Genomic DNA, 15,096 nt, shown 5'->3' with positions numbered 1-15,096 from the left:
GGTAACCTGGGTGAGGTGTCCAGTGAAAATCAGGGTCTAGAAGAGAGAAGCCTCAGCCTCTCCATGATTATAGAGTTGTAGATACAGGTTGAGGAGTATTAAAGCCAGTGGAACCCAGCACAAAATGTAACCAAGGACCAAGATGGGCTCAGAGCCCAGAAAGACTCCAGAAGGAGGTGGAGCTGATGGGGGCTGAGCAGGGGGTTACACGAATGGGTATTATCAGAGCGACCCTTTCATCTAAGAGAAAGGAGACCTGAGTTTAGTGGTGGCCAGCGAATCCAGAGAACGGTCAATTCTCCTTGAAAACGAAGGGGGTCGCCCGTGAGCAGCCAGGAGTCTCGCTGCTACAGCCAGGAGTCTCGCTGCTACAGCCAGGAGGCAGGCCAGCTGAGAAGGTTCCGTTGAAAACTCGGGGTTACCGGGCATCCCTGGTTCTCCGAGGCCAACCTGCAATTCGGAGACCTCGTTGGCAGCATCCCTGTCTCCGCGGCCCCCCATAGGCCCGTATGGGCTTTCGGAGACTTTACTAAGAGGCCGAGGTGAAGCAGGGCACAGCTGGGGCCAGGGTCGGCGCTGGGGTCCTGGAGCTTCGCCTCGCAGCCCCCCAGGCCTCTCGCCTGGTGACCCCTAAGTTTGTCTCTTGATACGAGCTGCCTGGATTCCCTAGTTCCTCCTCCTCCTCTTTAGCTTTCTTCTTTTTAAGGGACACCTCTCTGTATCCCTCTCCTGGGCTCCCGGTCGCTGCCACCATCCCCTTTGGTGCTGGGAGCCTGCTCCCCCGTCTCCCGGTGCTCAGCGGGGTTTTCCCAAGCCAGGCAGCAGGAGCTGGGCCGCGGCCTCTTTCATTTGGAAAGGGTTGAGGCAGACGGCAATCGGGTCTCCCCGTCTCTCCCCCGAGCTCCAGGGGATGCAGCTCCGCACCAGGCTGCGGGGCGCACGTGCAGCAGAACCCGCCCGCAGGCATTCCTGGGCCACGGTCGCCGCGAGGCTAGGCGTGGGGCTGCGGACACTGCGCTAGCGACTCTCCGGGTCCGCGTCCTGGCGGAGGGTCGCGCGGGTCAAGGCAGCCGGACCGGGTGCAGGGGGAAACGCAGGAGGGAGGAGCCGAGCAAGAGAGGAAGGAGGGGGCGCGCCGGCCCCGCCCCCGCCCCGCCCCGCCCCCGGCGGCCGGAGCCCGGGCTGCAGCTCGGCGTGCAGGAGCCCGAGAGCCCGAGAGCCAGCGAGCGCTGCTGCGGCCTCCCCTGCGCGCGGCAACCCGGCGTCCCGACCCGCGGCCCCGCTGTCCCCGGGGCCCGCGGCCCCGCGGCAGGGATGCATCATGGCCACGCTGGCCTGCCGGGTGCAGTTCTTGGACGACACGGACCCTTTCAACAGCACCAACTTCCCGGAGCCCAGCCGGCCGCCACTGTTCACGTTCCGCGAGGACCTCGCGCTCGGCACCCAGCTGGCTGGGGTCCACCGGCTGCTGCGAGCGCCCCACAAGGTACGGCCCGGGCAGGGGGCGCGCCTCGGAGCGTGGACGCAGCCCCTTCCGCGGTGCGCGCGGGCCCTGGGCGCCGCAAGCGAGCTTGGCTGGGTGCGGCCCCCGGGGACAGGCGTCCAAGGGCAGGTCCCCCTCCGCGTTAAACACAGGCACCCTGGCATCCGTCGTCTGCAGAAGGACCCTCCCGGGCGGGCGGGCAGGTCAACCCCAAGCCGGGCCGGGAGCTGGGGGCGGGCGCGCCAAGCAGGTGCCCTGGGGCCGGGGCCGGGGTGTGAAGGTTCCAGGTCGCCGCGGCGTTAGCTCTGCCGGTGGGCGGGGTGGGGCTCGGACGGGGGCGGTCAGGCCGGTACCCGGGCGCGCGCAGAGCTAGGCGCGGAGAGAAGCGGGGCGCCTCGGGAGTCAGGTCCCGGCGGAGAGCGCTGAGCGACGCCCGGGACAAAACCCTCTCGGGCCTCTGGGGCGCTGCGGGCGACCTCGCGACCCAGCGACAAAGCACACTTGCCAGAGACACCTTCTCCTCCCCCCACCGCGGGGCACCGCAGAAGAAGCCGACCGAGCGCTATGGTAGCGCTCACAGTATCCCCTTTTTCTTCTGAGAAGCAGGTGGCCTTGGGAACCCTGGAGAAGCGGTCTCTGTGGGAGGAGGGGCGGGGGCGAGGGAGGTGTTGGCGCGCGCACAAAGCCACCACCTCGGAGCTCCAGATGAGTGTCCCCGGGGAAGAATGGATTCCCAGTCCACCCGTTAGTTTTTTTTTTTTTTTTTTCTTTTAAACATTCTTTGAAGGAGGAGGACAGGCGTCTTATAAAGTGATTGTTGCAAAGACCCGGGCATTGAAAGCTAACCATTGAGTTATCCGGAAACACCCTTCCTCCCACTTAAACAGACTGACTGCACCTTGAAGAATTACCTCCTTGGTATATTTTCTGCCTAAGGTTCGTGTCACAGCTTGGAGAAGATTTATTCCTTGAGGATCAATATTGGCCAATATTTGCAAGAGATAACCTTTGGCACTAAGAAGAACAAGATCGATTTTGAAAAATTCTTCAGATTTCTCTATGATGTTCACCTGCTTTGGAAATAGGAGAGGAGGTTGTGTGGAGAAAGCCCTAGACTTTGGTAGTGGTGCTTCCCCTGTCCCACTTAATTATACAGTAAGGGGTTAGGAATGAGGAACGGGGGCAGTGCCATCTCACTCTGTGTTGGTGCAGCGTGGGTACAGTCACTGTACATGGAGACCTTTCTGGCCCTAATAGCAGTTGGATTGGACACAGGCGCAGAATGATGGATTATGAATGCAGTTTATCAGAATCATTTTAGTAAATTCTTTGATTCTTCTCGCTCAGTGGATTCAGTGAAAAGTTTTCAAAAGGCTTCTTCTACATCATGATTATTCCATTCATTTTGGTCTCTGATTACAGACATCTTTTGTTGAAACCGCAGAAGACTCATAATTGTGGCCCAGTGACCTTGAAGTGGTTTTCTTGGATTTCAAACCCTATATACATGGGTTGACCTTTCAAGTTGTGAGCTGAAGTATGTTTTTGTTTCCATGGAAGAGCCCCATAGTCTTGATCCGGTGTGGAAATTCTGGTGCTTCAACACTGCCCTCTCCTTCCTACCCCCAGCTCAAAGCCACTATGCAGCTGTGGCTCTGGTTTGCAGAACTTCTAAAGTGTCCTTTGTAGAGCAGATAGAAGCCAGAAAGATTGCTTCCAGAAAGGTCTTTTTCGGAGACCTTCACACCTTGTCAGCCTTATTTAGACTCTTTTGCCCAAAGACCCCTGCAGTACACATATATTTGTGGTACTTTTTTTGTGAGCAAGAGCAGAGCAAAAGCTGGGCATAAGAGTGGTGTACACCTGTCATCCCAGGGAGGCTGAGGCAGGATGGTGGAGAGTTGGAGGTTAGCCTGGAAGATCTAGTGAGACCAAGTCTTTCAAGAAAGAAAGAGTAAAAAAGAGTAGAACAAACATCTGATTTTATTACTGCAAAGCAGCATGCAGGTCATTTATGTGCCTAAGTGCACTTTTATGTCTTTAAGATTGTGATTAGCTTCCAGTAGAGAATCTTAAATTGGATGATCCACCTATGATAGAAAGACCTAATGAATTTTGGCCTGAAGTATATGTGCCACGGGGGTTCTTAATGTGAGATCTCATTTTAGTATTACATATGCTCATCAAGTAGGGACTTTCACTATCCCTATTTTGGTGATGAAGGAACTGAGGCAGAGGATAGTTAAATAACCGAGTTTCTCTACTTAGGTAACTGAGAGTCCAGTCAGGCCCATGTGACTTGATCTCAGTGCTACTATGCTTCCTGGACCAACTATGTAGCTATGGACAGAAACTGTACCTCAGAGGACTTCCTATCCTTTACCTCTTGGGCAGTTCACCCAGTGACCTCTTCAGGCCAAGCACTTTTTGGCCTGGAGTCAAATGTTAGCAGGAGAAAGATCTTGCAGAATTACTGGCCTGGTAGATTTCATAGCCAGAGGTGGAAACTAATCACCAACCATTTCTGTAAATTAGCTAATGGTGAGGGAATTGGGCTGGGTGTCATTCCAGACCCCTGCCACAAGTAAGCCTTTCTGAGCTACAGATAATGAATGTGTCTGTCAGGTAGAGTCTGGCCTGGCCAAGAGGAAGAGTTACTTGGCAGAAGGACACTTGGTGGTAGCAAGTGGAGAGAAGCAGAAGCTCTAGGCATGCACACGTTGGTAGCTGTGCCCAGCTGTGTGGGAGTAACTTAATTGAAATGGATCACACAGAGAAAAGTTTGGAGGTCGTAAGTATGCAGCTGGGTGTGTTTTCATAAACAGATGAACACACCTGTGCAAGCAGTCTTGCAAAGACCTGCTCAGAGGGTCTTAATTTTTAAAGCCTGCCTAAGGATTCTCCTGTCTTGGGAACCTTTGAACTGAACAACTTCTGAGCCCTTTCTGGCTGAAATTTGAGTCCAAACCTCAGCTAATGACATATTAATTTCACTCCTGTCTGCTAACTCCATGAGAAGTTGCTCATTTAGTAAACTGATTGTCTTGGACAAAACAATGTATTATGCTTATTACGCTTTTTAAAAATAAACTGATAGAATTTTTAAAAATCCAGCTTTTCATAGCAATTCTTGGAAAGATGATTGAATAAATAATTAGTTTGATAATGTAACTGGTCAGAATAGGGGAGCTGCTCATTTTGATGGTTCTCTGTTTTGACTGGATTTAATGAGGTCTTTTGTTTTTATTTTCAAATGTTGCACTTCTGGGTATTGGTGTTTATTTCTGCCTTGATAGTATTAAAGAAAATTGTAATTAGAAGGTTTCTAATGTAGAAAATGGAATTAATAGAATCAGATATTTTAAAGCTTGAAGTGTGTTTTGGATTGATTGTAGTGCTAAGATGGGGTGTGAACTAAGATGATTGATTGGTGTTGGTTTTCGAACATAAATCCACTGGTATTATTGTACTAATGAATGTCTGAAGACATTTAAGAATCTGATGATAATAAACTGACGATTATTTTTTATTCCTTTGATTGCCAAAACTAGAATTATAAAGTGTTTTTATAGTGCTGACAAGCACGAATGTCAAAATGACAATTATGACTTAGTAATTTTTTAAGGACTTGGCAATTTAATTTAGAAAACATTTTATTGCCTCCTGTTGGCTGGAGGGAGCATGGTGGTAATAGCTGTGTTGTTCTAGGCACTTGTCTCGGCCAGGAACTGTCCTAGAAAGGCATCACTTCACCAAACTCTGGGATCAGGCCCTGGCACTGCTGCATCCCATAGAGAGACCAAAACAAGGAGGCAGTCACCTGGCCACAGGACACTAAAGTTCCCGAGTTAGCTTCTGGCAGTGGATCTAATTTTTTTTTTTTTTTTTGGAGGGGAAAGAAATTGGGGAATGCACAGCTGGAGATTGAAACCAGTGGCTTCTGGCTGAGCTACATTCTTAGCTCTTACGTACATGTTTTATTTTGAGACAGAATCTTGCTAAGTTTCCTAGGGTGGGCTCAAACTTGTGGTCTTTCTGCCTCTCTCTTCTAGAGTGCAAGGATTACAGGTGCAGGCCCCATGACTGGCTAGATCTAAGTTATTAATGTCTCCACTTGTGTCTTGAATGTTATTCTAGGCAGCCTGCCTACCTTCCAGCTTGCATTTGCTCACTGGGTTAGTCTTGAGTGTCCCGTGTTCATTCCTTTCTCACTAATTTTGTCTTGGTGATTACCTTTTTGCTTCAGCTGCCCCATCTGTTAAACAGCCAATTGGAGTGAGGATTACACCCTTGCCACACCAAGTATAGGCTGGGCACCACCTAGGCTCAGACCTGCACAGTCTTGGGCCTCCCCTGACCTGTTGAATCAGAACAGGAATCTTACCAAAATCCTCTGGTGATTCCTATGCACATTACAATCTGAGCAGCGTGAATTAGAGCAGATATTCATTGGGCTGTCAGTACAGTACATGGAGTCCTCAGTGTCTTCCCTGTTTGCAGATACCTTCTTTGAGAGTGAAGCTCCGGTTGCCCAGCTTGCTGTGGTGCCCCTGCAAACTAAGTAGTGTTAAGATAGGGTGTGCACTAAGATGATTGATTGGTGTTAGTTTTAGAACACAAATCCACTGGTATTATTGCACTAATGAATTTCTACCTTAATCCTCTTAAGAGACACATCTGTGTGCTAGATTACATTAAAATTTTTAAAAGATGAGATCATTGGTAAACTTGGCAAATGTGTTGTGCCATCGCATCTTAGGACGACACTGTTTCAGAATGTTGTGTGAACTGCTAAGAGTATCCCTGCAGGAGCAGTGTTGAATCTGATTCCACCGTAATTAGCTCAGTTGGTTGGAGCCTTGCTATTGAGATCAGGATCATGGGATTGAACCTTTTATGGGTCAGTTGGCTTCGTTTCATGCATGGCCACAGACCATGTCAGTAACCCAGCCAGACATCCAGCAGGTGCTGTCCTGGCTCCTTGCAAGGATCTGGGTTGGAATGGACTGACAGCAGCATTTAGGGGGAGGGGACAGCTGTGTAAAAAGCTCATTCTGAGGACTGTACTGTGTGCCTCCATATAGAATTTTATTTATTCCCAATAGCTCTAACAGGTAGATAGATAAAGAATTTCCAGTTAACCAATGAGGAAACTGAGGCACAGGGAGGTTAAGCAGATTGTCAAAGGATACAAACCTTTAAGTGAAAGAGCTGGGATTTAAGGTGAAGTCTTTTTTTACTCCAAAGCCTGCAGCCAACTGTGTCCCATTATTAGAAAACCAGTGGAGCACATGCTCTCTGTATGGGTGGGGGTGGGGCTGGGGCTGCTGCCTGTCACAGGGCTGTGATTTAAATGGCTGTGCTCTGGTAAGTCTTTCCATGGTTGACACACTGTGAGTTCTGGCCTTTTGTTTTGGAGTCCAACCTGAGCCTCACAGGAAAACAACAGGATTGCCTTTGCCTTCCCCTGCCAGACTCTGAAACGTTAGTCCTCATTGGTGGCAACTTTAAAACTGATTAACATGCGGAGGCCAGCTCGGGAGCACCCCTCCCCCACCTCCTTTCTTCTCCATGGTTTATTTCTCTCTCATGATGAAACTTCTGAACACTTGAGGGGTTTTCTTGTCTCACACAGAGGACAGCCACTGCCGATGCCTGGCAACCTCCACACCCTTTCTCAAGGTGTATCCTGACTGGCTTGGGAAAATCTCTGACTGAAGACTGGCTGTTTAATCAGCATAGCTGGGTGCATCTCTGCAGGTCATTCACAGAGCTTGGGTCTATCAGCAGCATTTTTATAGGACCTTCAGATCTTTGGGGGTGGGAAAGAGAGGGAGGTGGGGGAGTGTATCTGGGCCTTATTCTGACCCACAGTGGGGAGGAAAGAATGGGGAAAGTTAAGTTACAGTGACTATTACATCTCACCATGAGGATCCAATCAGCAAAATCCAGATTATGAGTAATTGTAGTTTCTTCAACAAATACAAAACAAAATAAACAAAAAAATTTAAAAAAATAAAAAGGAAGGAAACCTTAGGTGATAAGAGATTTGAGAGCTACATCAACCAAAGGCAACATGTGGCCCTAAGTGGAAACTGATTCAAACACACACATTGTCAGTAAGCAGTTGATGGTTGGTGAAAATTGAATACTGGCTGGATGTTTGATATTAAAAATATTAATTTTAAAGTGATATATCTTAGTTACTTTTCTCATGGCTGAGACAAAATAGCTGACATCCAAAGTTAAAAGAGGAAAGATTTATTTTGGCTTACAGTTTGTAGAGGTTTCAGTGCATGATCAACTGGCACCAGGGCAGGGTGGCATGGCAGAGGAGCATTGCAGAGGAGAAACAGCTCATGGCAGACAGAAGACAACAAAAACAGCAAGCCAGTGACAAGCCACAAATGACATTAGCAGCTTCTTTCTGCCCCTTTTATAGTCTATCTAGGCTACCTGGCTGAGGGCGGGTGACAGACCAATCAGTGGGCTATTTTAGTAATCACACATCCTTAATCCCAGCACCATACATTCTAGATCCAGCCACCTCTGAGAAAGTCCTATGATTGCGTGAGGCTTGTGTGTGTGTATTGGGCGCATCTAAATGCAAAGCATAACAAATAATATTGAAATTATGTTTACCTAAGAATTTTATGTTTAGGGCTGAAATTAGATGATGTCTGAAATTTTCTTCAAAATGATCCAGGTTAAAGGACAAGTATGTAAGTCAATGTATAGAGGAGCATGGCAGCACAGATATTAAAGTTGGACTGTGGGTATATGGGGAGAGGTCTTACCATATTTCTTTTAATGTTTCACATTAAAAGAAAATACTTGTTGAAAGAAATACACATGAAAAGAAATACATGTTGAAAATAGTTTTTACAAGAAAGAGCTAAAGACTTAGGTTATGAGTTTCAGTGTGCTGTTTAAGATCAGAGCTTTTCCACGAAGCATGCCTGTGTGTCCTGAGCATATTCTCTACAACTGAGATGGCTAAATGTCAGTGGTTTTTTTTTTGTCCTGCCTCCGTTAATATTTTTCTTTCCACCCTCATGGTCATGTGGTCCTTAAGATATTAAAAAATGAAGTGTAGACATCAGCCTTTTTGTGTCCAGATTGCCTTTCCAGGCTCAGTCAATTCCCGTGGTGAAGTTAGTAGCTACCAGTTACGTAAACTGTTAGTTTAGCGAAAGCAGTGTTAAGGTGGGGATATGCCTGTGGTTTTAGTATATGCACCTGAATTTTTTTTATCATCAAACTGAGATGTGGCTAAGGCTATAATAAATGATACAATATAAAGGCACTCAGCTTCTCTGTGACTGTTGGAATCTGTGTTGTGCCCACATGGCCACGTTGGGGTCCTTCCTCATTCCAAGTGAGCCAGCTCTACTTACACCTTCAATGTCCCTCCATAGAGCGTCTCAGAAGACAGTATAGCAACAGTGTGATGTATGTGAGAATGTCAGTTGATTGAGTACCTTGATACTTACAACCGTTTTTCCATTTTGTGTGGGCAGATGAATCTATTTGTGGGTTATCTATTGAGAAGGGGGAGGGAAAGATGGATCATTTTCAAAAGCAAAAAAATTATCATGAATCAACAAGCATATCTACCCAGAAGTTTCTCTGTTTTTTGAGACACATAGTAACAAATGGAATGTACTTTGTATCTGTTTGCAACTCAGCAATGTGCCATCTCTTTACTGGTTGGTTTTGTAATTCAGAAATTAAAATGTCAGCTTCCAAGGGAAAATATTTAGAGCTTAATGTTAGGGAAAAAAATCTTACAAATTTTAACAAGTTGAAAAATGGAAAATGTGAATGATTACAGTTCAATATAGAATAGTATTCCTAGCTTTGACAAAAAGGAAGCAAATTAGTTTCTTGAGTGCCTCATCAAATATTTTTAACATTCTTGAAAAGACGAAAATCAAGATGGAATCTTCTTTGGTCTTGATAAGGCATCTCCGCCTCATCATGCATTGATTTTTATAGAAGGGAATGCCAGAGTCTTAACCAAGAATGTGTGGGACAAGCCCAAGATTTTTTTTAAACTCTCAGAATAGAAAATAACCAAGGCTTCTCCTGATTGGTTCACAGATCCGAAGGGTGTCTTAGGTTTTGTAGCAGATGAGTTCATGAGCAAATGCTTCTAGTGTGAATGACTAGAACTGACGTGTGTAGAGCAGGTGGGAGATGCTGAGCGGCGGACTGTTGGAGGGAGTTTGCAGAGGAGTCCTTCTGGCCAAACCAGGGTCACACACAGCACCAACACTATTCACTGGCCACAATCTTGAGTAAAAAAGTTTATACCAATTATAATTTATATCACTTATTTACCTGTTTTATCAATGATAAATTGTGATGCCCAAGTAGAAGCTTCCTCCTTGTCTTGGAAAATAGCCTTTAGTAGGGAAAGAGGAGATGGTTAGATAGAGCCAGATGTGGTTCATCTGGCAGGTTTTAGCATGAAGGAAAGCCTAGGCTATAGGCTTGTGTAATCAGCTACAGAGGAAAGAGATATTTTATTTTATTTTTAGTCTTTTTGAGAAAGGGTCTTACTATGCAATTCAGGCTGGCTTTGAGCTCACTTTGTAGCACAGGCTGGTCTCAAACTTGCAACAATCCTCCTGCCTCAGTCTCCCAAGTGCTGGGGTTAAAGGGTGGACCACCATGCCTGGCAATTAATCAGTAGCCTTTTTTTTTGAAGAGAATAAAACCAAGGAAAATAAAAAAGAATAAAACCAATCAAAATAAACCAGTATAAGTGATACAGGACTTCAAAACCTTTCAAAATCAACAATAGTTACCAAAATGCCTTTTGTTGTCTTCGAGATAGCTGCAAATACCTTCAGACATAGTAAAAATTAAACAGAATATACTAGAATAAAAAAATTTAAAAAAATGCGATAAAGGACTTTAAAACAAGCCAATAATAAATCCAAAATAGTTACCATAATATGTCTTCCTGTCTTTTAAATAGCTGCTTATGCAGTCAATTTAACATAAACAAGCAGAACAAAAGAGAGTAAAACCCAACCCAGCAAAACAATGAAAATGATATGGTTTCCAGGCAGGGATGGCCTCCTGGTGATGCCTAGTTTTCTCCCTCCTCAGTCTGCAAATGGCACTGACTCATGGAGAGAGGCTTGGGTCTGGCTGTCCCACTCCAGCAGCAGGGGTGCAGTGTGAATGGTGCTGTTTCCAGGTGGGGTTCACCTCCTGGTGAGGTGAGCCAGTTCTCTCCCCCTGCAGTCTGTGAAAAGCTTAAAAACCTTTTTTTTTTTTTTTTTTTTGGCATTTGGGGTCAAACTCACTACCTTGCTCTTGCCAGGCAGGCATTTCTGCCACTAAGCTGTATCCTCAGCAGAGACATTTTAGAAATGAGCATCAGATCATGTCATATATCAGCACTAGATCTTCATTAGAAAATTTCTCCATTTAGGGTAAACTCCAGAGTCCTGAAGTAGCTGGTCCACTGTTCCAATTGTCTGTTTTGTTACTGGTGTAGCGTCAGAGACTTTAACAGGAAGGTTTTTTTTTTTTTTTGTATCAGGGATCAAAGTCATGACCTCACACTTGCCAGACAGGCATTTATGCTGCTGAGCTAAATCCCTGGTCCCAGGAAGTATTTGTTGAGTGAGTGAATTGCCATAACAGAATCAGAGGAGAAGGTCGCCTCTTCATCTAAGGTGTCTCTGTGCAGAAGTCTCTGCTGTAGAGTCTGGTTACGGCATGTCTCATCCTGTGTGGTGATGCCGAGTTGTTTTCTGTCTCCACTGTACTAGATTTCCCTTTTTGAACTTTATTGTCTGAAGACCATTTCTTCCTAATTTTTACTTGAAGAAGTGGATCCTCATCTTGCCACAGCTGGGGGTGGAAGTAGGACAATTAATTAGTTGGCTTTGCCCAAGAGGGTGGGAATAGAATGGATAAGCTGGAAGAACCATGACTCTGTGATTGGTTATGCAGTAATCTGTGGTGTATGGATAGTGCTTAAAGGGGGTTGCTGGAGGTATTAAACCTATTGTCTTCTTTGGGGGGGCAGAAGTAAGAAGCTGGTTTCTATCCATCTGACAGGTAAATAATATGGATTATTTCTAGTACTCAATCAATGCAGTATCTGTCTTTTGGTGTGTGTGCCACATTCCCTACAGCATCTTCACTCTGCTGTTCTGTGTAGCTATAAATTTGAACTGTGTGCGTGGAGTTAGAGTACTATTATCGGGGAGCAAGATTCCATGAGAAAGGACCAAGGCAAAATTCCTACCCCTATTCAGCGAACAAAGCATCTGATTCCATCATTGAAGGAGCGTGTGTGTAAATTTAGACTACAGAGAAGCATGTTGATGAAATACAAGTCACTTTTCTCATCACACAAGGGAACCTTTCTTAATGCTTTTGTGTCTAACAGAATTTTAATATCAAAGAATATTAAATGTAATATATTTGAGTGCTTTCCCAAGTCATTAAATATTCTTGAATGATAGTTTGATAATCAAATCTACCCACAGAACATGATCCATTGTTATGGATTAAAAACTGGTGGTCAACTTAACACCAGTGGAATTGAATCACCATGCTGCTGAGTGTAGATGTTTCACCTGAGAAAGATTTCCAGCATAAATGGAGATGTGGAGAAGGAGGCATTATTGTGTTGAGGCATTGTGGGTTCTCCTATGAGTTGCTGTTTGAGCCATTAGGTTCTCCTGGAGGAGCTCTGGTCCTCACATTGAGCATTGCTTCCTGGCTCTGGAGGGGAAGATGTGTGCCACTTGGTCTCCAGGATGAACTTGTCACACTGGCTTCCTGGCAGATACTCGACTGTGCTTGTCGTTGGAGGAGCTTGAGGCATCCATGTTGCTGAGGATGTCTGTGGTGCTTTTCAGGACAGCTCTGGTCTTTGCTGTGAGTGTGATTTCTCAGCTCCAGCGTAGAACCCTCAACCTACCAGCACAGCTCCTTCACCCTACTGGCATGGACTTCCTAGCTTCCACCGCTGACCTTTGGGCCTTCCCAGCATGGATCTGTAAAAGGGACTAGTGTGAGTCCTTGTGGGCTCTAGACCCCTAGTTGGACTCTAGACCCCTAGTTGGACTCATGGAGGCATTGTCATGAGCTCTGGGTCTTTATCTGGACTCATGTGAAACATTGCTGTGGGATTCAGGCTCTTGGCTAAATATTCTGTCTTTAGTGTTGTGGATAGATTTCCTGCATTTTCTTGTGTTAACTCTGGGTGACCATCATAAAAATAATGTTATAAACTCCGTGTTCTGTTTTTAATTGTTCTCTGCACAACCCAACTACAACATCCATTGCTCCAGAATACTTTATCTCTTTCAAAGTTTAATTTGCCTGCTGCTTGGTGCCTAATAAAGTCATCAAATATGTGCATGCACAAATGAACCATTGGATGTTTAGGTAGCTGATAATGTTTAGTTGTTGCTAGTGTTCACATAGTTGCTGGTATCTTCTTCCTTAAACTGGTATTTCCTTAAGATGAACTCTTAGATATTCAATTGCTAAGATGAAGGCTAAAGATTTCATCTCGGACATGGACAGTTTCCTCCCTTTTAAGCACTGGAGATGGATGGGAAGGTGATCTCTAAAGTCAGGGTAGGGCTGGTGGAGAGTAGGCAAGCTATGAAGCCCAAGACCAGCCCGACTTCTTCCTTTCTCTTTTTGTGTAGTAGGTGTCACTACTAAGACTGACATAAAGATGAAAGTAAAAATCCTGAATAAATTATATATGTTTGTCTCTTCTTTTCAGGACATAATCATACTAAGTCAGAGATAGCCAACCTTTTGGAACTTTCAATGATACAAATAGCCTTCTGCTGCACATACACTGTGTGTTTGCCACCACTGTACGAAGTTCTCCCCTGGACCTCTCAGGCTGTGCATTCTGTATGTGTGACCTTCTGGTTCTTTATCCTGTGGCTCCTACTCCCGGGCAGGTAGGAAGCCTCAGCAGCAGGAAGCATGAATGACTACAATAATGAAAAAGTCGGAGGGTAGATCTTTTACCTTCTAGAGCTTCTGTCCTCAGACCTTTGTCAGATCCCTTATCTGCCCATATGGTTGAGATATTTTATAACTTCAAAACTGTAGGTGAATGTTGTAGAATCAACTCTTGCATTGTTTCAGGCCTCATTGGCCAGAAATGTGTAGCTTGCAAGATAAGGCACATGTCATTTCCTGTTGAATTTTGAAGGGTATAGACATGCTGGGGGTCTCCTGGATAGGAGTAGGGAGGGCTCCTCTGATGGAGAGGGCCCACGGTGGGATTTGTTCAGGATGGAGAAAAGCGACCTCATAAGCCAGGTGCTCATCAGTTTTGTTTCATGCTGCTGCCCAAGCATCTTCTTGGGGTGGCAGAGGAGAGACAGGGTCCCTGAGGTCAAGGTGACTGGCGACTGGCTCTGGTGAAGCAGGAGTGGTAGCTTCAGAGTGCAACTGTCATTTCCACGTGTGGAAAGTCTGTTTTTTGCCAACCATAGAAGTACTTGGCAGGATCTTGTTTCAGGCAATAGCTTTCATCTTAGAAGGATATATTACCTCCTGCCCTATCAGATCATAGCTGCAGGCCATAGCAGTGTTCAGCCTGGCTTCTGATAGCAGCTTCCATAAAAGACTAGGAGCCAGCAGTACTTGAGCTGCTACTGTCTGGGTGGCCAGTGCCTGGGGGTGACAGAGGTTATCCAGCCTTCTCAGGTGTCTCTGGTTCAAGCTCAAAAACACACGTCTCAGAGTGGGGAGAGCAAAGCTGTTCAACAGTTCTGCCCAGAGCAATAGTCAGGCATATGAGTGATTTTTTTTTTGGTTTTTCAAACTGTGTATGACTTTTGTGGACAATTTTAACTCATCACTGAACCCATGTTCAGATTAGCGTGGCTAGCCTCACACCATGGGAGGGGGCAGATGGGCATCATGCTTCTGTCTCACAGGTAGTATATGACTGATGCACTGTGCCCCACAGCTTTTTTTTCCTTAATGCCCTGACTCTCTGTGATGCAACTCCCCCATCTTGGTCTGTTGGGGATAAGCACAAAGAATCCTGACATTTGGTGAAGTATGCAGAATGAAGATAATCAGAGAAAAATTCAAGCTGAGTCCCATGACATTATATGTAACCAGCTGGTGGTTATTTTTACATGGGCAGGGGAGTAAAGCTTGGATGGCTGGGAATCTTCCTTTTTAACAATGCTGGTGAGCCCAAGAATATGGAAATTATTACCTTTACTGTTATGATTGATTGGGGAAATAAATCATAAACAATAAAGAATGAAGTAACAGGGCAGCAATAGAAGCCAAAAATGCAAAAAGCAAAAATATGCAATAGAGACCACCAGAGCTATAGAAATGTCAGACTTGGGAAAAATCCAAGTGTACTCCATGGTCTAGCAGGCCTTTGGGAGAAACGATAGGGTTTAGGTGGGTAGAAGAGAGGGTAAAGGGTGCTTTATGCAGGTGAAATGCAGGCAGGTGCTAGGAGTCAAGTTGGGCTTGAAGGCTCTCAGAGCGACAGTGGTTGCGTAGAGGAATGTTACCCACAGTAGCAGGCCATAGGGCTGAGTGGATTCTCAGGCTTGACTGAGGAATTTGCCTTA

General features: G+C 45.8%; 1 protein-coding gene across 19 annotated transcripts in view; it reads left to right on the top strand.

Annotated features, from left to right (window-relative positions):
- The first annotated feature begins 1,152 nt into the window (after window positions 1-1,152).
- Window positions 1,153-15,096, top strand: part of Fhod3 (formin homology 2 domain containing 3) — a 444,662-nt gene continuing 430,718 nt past the window's right edge. For 9 of the 19 annotated variants that reach the window (XM_063232044.1, XM_063232043.1, XM_063232052.1 and 6 more), the window contains exon 1: window positions 1,154-1,486. In XM_063232044.1, the coding sequence (XP_063088114.1) occupies window positions 1,322-1,486 (165 nt within the window). In that variant the 5' untranslated portion in view covers window positions 1,154-1,321. Of the gene's footprint in view, window positions 1,487-15,096 lie in introns of all 19 variants that reach the window. The other 10 variants (XM_063232051.1, XM_063232050.1, XM_063232049.1 and 7 more) reach the window with 2 other exon arrangements.

This window comes from Cavia porcellus, unplaced genomic scaffold (assembly GCF_034190915.1).
Source record: "Cavia porcellus strain 051 isolate PalLab524CR breed Dunkin Hartley unplaced genomic scaffold, mCavPor4.1 scaffold_20, whole genome shotgun sequence".
Taxonomy (NCBI): Eukaryota; Metazoa; Chordata; class Mammalia; order Rodentia; family Caviidae; genus Cavia; species Cavia porcellus.
This window is presented reverse-complemented; position numbering and strand designations above follow the sequence as displayed.